General features: G+C 35.3%; 2 protein-coding genes across 3 annotated transcripts in view; both read right to left on the bottom strand.

Annotated features, from left to right (window-relative positions):
* The window catches only part of LOC111436737 (novel plant SNARE 13-like), a 6,106-nt gene extending 3,329 nt beyond the window's left edge, over window positions 1–2,777 (bottom strand). Inside the window, exons 1-4 of one of the 2 annotated variants that reach the window (XM_023074447.1) lie at window positions 2,472–2,777; window positions 1,564–1,656; window positions 1,217–1,310; window positions 96–133 (exon numbers count right to left, since the gene is read on the bottom strand). In XM_023074447.1, coding sequence (XP_022930215.1) covers window positions 96–133; window positions 1,217–1,310; window positions 1,564–1,656; window positions 2,472–2,548 — 302 coding nt within the window. In that variant the 5' untranslated portion in view covers window positions 2,549–2,777. Of the gene's footprint in view, window positions 1–95; window positions 134–1,216; window positions 1,311–1,563; window positions 1,657–2,180; window positions 2,328–2,471 lie in introns of those variants that run through there. The other variant, XM_023074448.1, reaches the window with a different exon arrangement.
* Window positions 2,778–3,055: 278 nt separating this feature from the next.
* On the bottom strand, window positions 3,056–5,903 carry LOC111436915 (abietadienol/abietadienal oxidase). The gene is made up of 8 exons (XM_023074707.1): window positions 5,291–5,903; window positions 4,993–5,142; window positions 4,584–4,826; window positions 4,283–4,366; window positions 4,141–4,219; window positions 3,939–4,060; window positions 3,607–3,734; window positions 3,056–3,396 (listed from the first exon to the last, which is right to left on the bottom strand). Exons 1-8 carry the CDS (start codon window positions 5,831–5,833, stop codon window positions 3,303–3,305), a joined length of 1,443 nt encoding a protein of 480 aa, XP_022930475.1. The 5' UTR covers window positions 5,834–5,903; the 3' UTR covers window positions 3,056–3,302.
* Window positions 5,904–7,156: the final 1,253 nt, after the last annotated feature.

Raw genomic sequence — 7,156 nt, 5'->3', positions numbered from 1 at the left:
CCCCCCCCCCCCCCCCCAACCAATAAATCATCATTTGCTCCTAAATTATATACTTAGGTAGTGCCACATTCCGACAAGAAAATGGGAGAACTTACGTTTTCCTCAATGCAACAAATGAATTCAGCTCTTTGATCTGAAAATGAAAATAATGTAATAAGCACAAGATCAATTAAATTCAAAACCACTGTAAACACTAATCTCCAAAGAAATATTTAGAGCAATAATAAAGATGGCTGGAAAAGTTCCATCTTACAGTATCAATAAGTGATACATGTAACTCACTGGCATAGAAAAAATGATCAATTCCAACGAAAAGCTGGTTCGGAAGTCCCATGAGAAAAGACACATTTTAAAAGTACACTTCCGTCAACAAGCAACATGACCACAAAATTCTCAACAATCAAATAGTTTTCCAACATCTTTGTTCAAGGCGATTATGAGATAATGACAAGGCATCTTAAATCTATAAGCCAATGCATATATTTCCCAGTTTCTTTTTTTAAAAAAAAAAAAAAGAAAAAGAAAAAACGTATACTATTCTGTCCAGATATATATATATCCCAACAATTTTCAATCCTCTCAATGCTCTTGAAATTGAACATAAGGAAACCTAGAGCAGTTAGAAATGATGATACTCAGAGATATCTCACATTCTAAATTAAAAAAAATACAAATATAAAAAAAACTACTTTTCTGCTTCAAGTTCAAAGTCAGCACTCAATCCAGCATGAAAATAAAAACTTAAAATGTTTTCTAAAATTTTGACCAAGGTTGTTGACAACAAAATAATAGACAATGTGTGATGCCTCCATACAAATAACTATTTTGAATGATAAATTATTTGAATTATTCAATTCTAAAATTGAACTGCAAGCAATGTGGTAAACAGTACTCATGGAAAAAAAAAATGGCATTTGAGGCGGATAGAGGCATCTGTCAAAGCTTCTCTAATAATCCTACAACAACGTTCCCTAATTTCCTAAAAAAATGCAGACAGCAATCCACCAAATTATCTTGCCTTACGTCTCACCACAGCAGAACAGCAAATCTGCTAGCTTATGATTTGGCAACCTCATGTCCTAAGTTTTGCAACCTCAATCAAAACCAATGCAAACTAATTCACTTAATCTGCTAACCATCAAAATTTATACAAGTACTTCCTTCACTAGATGCATTCATGTTCTAAGTTTGAAAGATAAAATAACAATGAACTAACCATTGATTGCTTCTCATCATTGAGCTGCTTATGCACTTCCGGTGAACTTTTGGTCTCTTCATCCTTGATTTCACGGTCAAAATCTTTTATTAATCTGCAAGAATAGCTCCATTTTGTAATGAGCTGTAATAAAGATTCACAAAGAACATTAACAAAATAGGAAGCATGTTGATTGAACATCAGTTTTTCTCAATTTATGTGTTTAGTTTGGCCAACATCTAAATGAATTTACTGTTCCAGTATTTAATGAAGAGACTGAGGATGCATGACACAAACTGTAATTTTTTCATAAAGCAACAAGAGAAGCTCCCACATGTTCAAAGAGCTATGTGCTGGCTTTTCCATACCTTTTACATTCCCTCATCTTTCCTGTGAGCTCTTCCAATTGCTTACTTTGCCTATTCGAATCCTTGATCTTATCCAGTTTTTGGAACCCATTTCTGATAGTAAGTAGAAATCAAAGAAGATATCATAATGCTGATGTATAGAATAAACATCATAATGCAGATATTGAATAAATGGTATCAACTTGAAGTGATATTGCAACATTACCGTACAAAACCTCCAAATTTAGGACGAAGTTCACTGCTTAAGTAGGGATATGTTAAGACTTGTACGCTACAAGGTTCTCTAGTGCTAGTGAATTCCAGTTTAATAGGTAAATTTAGCAGATAAACCTGTCCCCAAGGATTCACAGTACTTAATCTACTTAAGATTCCATTTCATAACGACTTTGCTTAAAGTTTTGAGTTGTTAAAAATTTAAGTTCACCTACATTTCTGGGTTTAAATTTTCAGTTTTTATAAAGAGGTTTAGAAATCATTCAAATCTCAAAAATAAAACAGATACATTTTTCTTATTAAATTAACAAAAAAAGAAGTACGTTCAGTAAATTATCATAATATTAAAAATAAAAACATTTTCAAATGAGCCCTAAGTTGTCTAATCCCCAAAGGAGGCTTACTGATGTTAAGTTCCCAGAATTCTCGAGTCAGTAGTAATAAGATCAAGAACGCAGAGAAGTACGAGGTGGAAAAAGATCGAGGAAGGGACACAAAGGCGCATAAATAGTATCACCCAACCAAAGACTTCGAAAGCCTCCAAACCCAAAACATTGAGTTGAATAGGACAATTTACTAGGAATTGGTTATGAGTTTAACAAAGAGAAAAATGAGCTATAAATAGAAAAACGGAAAGCACAAGCACAAAGAAGCGATAACAACAAAATAAAAACAGTAAGGTGAAAAAAACATACGAAAGTGCTCGATAAGTGTCACGAATTTCACCATGGATCTGCTCTAACTGAGGAGTCATCTGCAAGGCAGAGGCCATTTCGCGGGAAGTGAATTGCAACTATAGAACTACGCGTAGCATGGAATCCAAGTAAAGGAACATTTGGAGAGGGAAAAACCCGAAGGAACCCTAGTGGGAGTTGGGTACAGTGAAAGGGAAAGAATGGCGAAAAACACAGAGAGCAATTCACAATGAAAATGAAGCTGGAAGTGGAAGAACTCGCCTTCACAAAATGGAGATTCAACAGAAATGAAAATATAATTTTATTGCTATAAATGGTTGTCAAGCTTCAAGGGACCCGCTCATCACAAGAACCCTTCTTTATTTATTTTTTATTTTTTCCTTCTAACTTATATAATAAACATAAAAATAAAAATAAAAATGGATACCTTATTGGTTTCAACGCTATAATAATATATAATCTTACAAAAATGGTTGCCATCTATTTTAAACTTAAAAAAATGTCAAATTCTTTCAATTTTAACATTCTTTCAATAAAAATTGGATACTTTATTAACCTTTTACTATTCATTACAATACGTGCGATACGTGATGCGCGACCTCGTCATAACTCCAACTTATATACACACTCTGTCAATTGAGACAATCCACTATTGCAGATTAGTTAACAACTATCTAATAGTACTCAAAATTATAATCATCCTCGTAATCTTGAACATTATAGTACAACTGTGCACATATTCATCTACACTCATTTAGGCAAGAAATAAGTAAAGTAGAAGACGAAGGAAGAAACATTGATGGGGTGCTTCATTCATTTGAAAGTCAGATATCAGTGTTGGGATGTGTTCAAGCGAATTTGGAAGCCGTTGACCAGGCGAGCAGAGGGAAAAAAAGACATCCTATCTGCTTTAATTTGGGTCCACCTGAGAAGAAAATTTAAAATAAATTAATAGGCAATATTTGCTAAAACTACCCTACCTAAAATAGTCCTACCTAAAATAGTGTAAAAGTTATCTATTTATAATAAAGATAATAAATAGAAACAACAAATAAAAAGAGTACGAAATACAAATATATAGATATTTACATATATGATAAACTATAATCCGTATTAAATATCCTTAACAACTCACCTATACTTGGTAACAAAGTGGTGGAGAAATAGAGCAATTTGGAGGCGTGCCAATTCTGCTCCTGGACATAATCTAGCACCTCCTCCGAATGGAGCAAAGAATGGGCTACTCCTCCAGTTTCTCATATCCTAACAATTAACCACAATTTTAATCATTTTTAGCCTCCAACGCTTTGGAAAATAAACATTTTAAAATGTTAGAGTTACGATTCTCCACAGTACTATAATATTGTCCATTTTAAGTATAAGCTTTTATGGTCTTGTTTTAGACTTTCCCAAAATGCCTTATCGGAACCGAGATGTATTCCTCCCAACAATCTTGAACAGACTAACCTGATTCTTAAGCTCCATCCATCTCCAAGGGTTGAAAGTTGAAGCTTCTCGATATATAGTTTCGTCCAAATGTACAGCAGAAAGAAATGGAACAACGAAACATCCTTTCGGAATAATGTAATCTATCAATGATGCAAACCAAAAGTTCATTTTTCGTTATTAGAACTATATTATTATCATAAAAAAAAAAAAAAAAAAAAACCTGAATACTCGATCTCTTCTTTTGCCTCCCTCATCAACCATATTGCAATTCCTCCCAGTCGAAGTGTCTCGTCAATAACCTGTGTTGAGACTTTTAATATTACGGATATTATGGAGAATCGTGATTCGTAAGAGGGACTTACACATTGAGTAAAGGGCATCAATTTGTAATCCTGCCATGTGATTGTATGATCCCCATTCTTGTTTGTTAAACCCTGTTGCTCATCCTATAATTTATAAATTCATGTAAACATAGAAAGACACCGAAGGAATTAATTAATAATAGTCCAAGGAATTTATAAATTCATGTAAACATAGAAAGACACAGGAGGAATTAATTAATAATAGTCCAAGGAATTTATAAATTCATGTAAACATAGAAAGACACAGAAGGAATTAATTAATAATAGTGCACAGATTTAGCATATAAATAGGGAAAGGTACCACAAGTTGCTTCATTGCTGTGGGTGAGTGGGTTAGGAAATAGACTGCAAAAAGCATTGTTTTAGATGTGGTTTCATTCCCAGCAAAAAGAAGATTGATAATGAAATCAGCAACTGCCTCATCCGACAACTTCTGTTCCTCCAATACTCCTCCCAACATTCCCTCCCCGCTCCTTCCCTCTGCCATCCTCGCCTTATGCCACGCTATTTTCTTCTTTATTTTGCCTATCATTTGCTCCCTCGCCTATACCACACACATCACACATCACAGCTGCGTTAATAAGTAGCCAAACCATAATTCCAAAAGCTCTCTATTTATAATGAGAATAAAAAATAATGGTAAATTATAAATAATATGGAAAAAAATAATAAAATGAAAGAATAATAAATGGGTACAAGTCAAATATTACCTTCATCGCCCTGTAATAGGCAAAGCCAGGAAAGTTGATAGGAATAGACAAACAGCCATCCACGAAGTCGTAAAATAACCCACTAATTTCATCCACTTCTGATTCACTCGACACTCCTAGTACCTGACTTACCATTAGATTAATGGCTATCTGTGGCACACAAAAATAAATAAATAAATAAATCCATTGTAATAGGAGAAAATTGCAAAAAAGACTGGTTTTGCTTTGGGCTTCCCCAAAATGCCTCATACCCATGAAAAAAAAAATAAAAGAAAAGAATAGAAAAGAATTTACTAGCCTTCCTGCAAACGTCTTGGAGACATATGAGTTGGCCGTTATGGAAACTGCCCAAGGTTTGAATGATTATGATTTGAATATCTCGCAGGAACTGAAATTTGAGGTCATGTAGCCGCATCATATTGGAGGCCATTGCATGGAGTTTCCTTTGTTGTTCCCCTTGTGCTGTGATCACACCGTTGGTCCCTACCAAATCTCTGAAAGATTTGGGGTAGCTGGATTTGAACAACTTGCCTTCGTTTTGCATCACGTATCGGTTAAACACGGGATCCACCGACACCACTGCCCATTTCCCGAACACACGGCACGAGAAGATCTTCCCGTACCTTATGGCCTGTTCTTCAACATACTTGGGCGGATGAGAGCTTGCCACCGCACTGTACCACTGCAAACTATCGCCTATTAGAGGCCAGCTTCTCCTCCCTGGAGGAAACCTGTATGCCCTCGCCTTTCGTTTTCTTCGTATTCTTGCAACCAACACAAGCGCGTACAGCCCTGTAAGAACGCACAGCAGGGACCAGGGTGAGGCCTCCCACATTCTCATTCCTGCCCCAATCCAATGCCTGCAAACTAAGCAACGCCATCCATCATTATATATTAATTAATTATATGCTTTATTAATACATAATGCCCAGGAGGTAAGTGTTCCGAGTTTGAGACTCCCTTGCTTTCATATCATCGTTCTTCCAACTTCTCTACTTTTTAAATTAAATTATTCAACAAAAACCAACCCTTGTCCCTCAAGTTGTGTGCTCGAGAAGGATCATATAATATAATTATAATGTGATATTACTGTTTTACCCTCCTTGTTTCTTGGGCAAGCATCATGCACCCTGGTACTTTTGTCATTATGCCACCCCAATTATTGAGCTTGTTTTATCATAAACACACGCCCCAATTTTCTGCTTCAATTTAGCCGAAAGTATTTATCAATTCAAAGGGTTCTACAACATCCTATTTTATATTTTATGATACCATCCAGCTCATTCATTTTATCTTTTTAACGCGTTGAATGAGAATTTTGGCCAATCATTATGTCATTATTTTTAAATTGATGTCAAAATTATTATAACGCCTTATATCTAAGATTTAAATTAGAATTGGTATAGCAATCGAGTTGATTTCATTTAGAGAATTAAAAAATAATGATTTGATCTTTGAACTTCCCTTAAATTCTTTATTTTCTTTATATGTTTTAATCCTGAAAAAATAATCAATGGTGTGCATAACTCCGGTATGGATAACGTGGACACTAAAAATATTCAAGTTATAATCCATTTAGGAATAGCCTACAAAGTCTGATATTGCTATCTTCATCAATGTATTCTCTGTGAATAAGAGAGAGAATAAGTGACACTCATATGTAAAATTGGGATGTCTCTCCGCTCCTTTCATTGTTGGTCAATTTTTGCCCTAATGAGAGAGTTAGGTCTAGGGATTAAGGTTTAGAGTTTAGGGATTTAGGGTTTACGGTTTTAGGATTTTAGGGCTTAGGGTTTCGGGTATCAGGAGTTTGGAGTTTAGGGTTTGGGGATCGAGGTTAAGGATTTGGGATTTTGGGTTCGGGATTGAGGTTAAGGTTTTAGGGTTTAGGGGTTTTGGGATTTTGAGTTTGGGGTTGAGGGGTTCTGAGAGGTCTGAGATGTCTTAGAGGTTTGAGAGGTCTGAGATGTCTTTGATGTCTAAGATGTCTGAGATGCCTTTGATATCTGAGATGTCTAAGAAGTCTTTGATGTCTGAGATGTCTGAGATGTCTTGGAGGTTCGAGAGGTCTGAGATGTCTTTGAGGTCTTTGATGTCTGAGAGGTCTAATACGTCTAAGACGTCTTTGATGTCTTAGATGTCTTTGATGTCTGAGATGTCTAAG

Source organism: Cucurbita moschata, unplaced genomic scaffold, assembly GCF_002738365.1.
Source record: "Cucurbita moschata cultivar Rifu unplaced genomic scaffold, Cmos_1.0 Cmo_Scf00060, whole genome shotgun sequence".
Lineage (NCBI taxonomy): Eukaryota > Viridiplantae > Streptophyta > Magnoliopsida > Cucurbitales > Cucurbitaceae > Cucurbita > Cucurbita moschata.
This window is presented reverse-complemented; position numbering and strand designations above follow the sequence as displayed.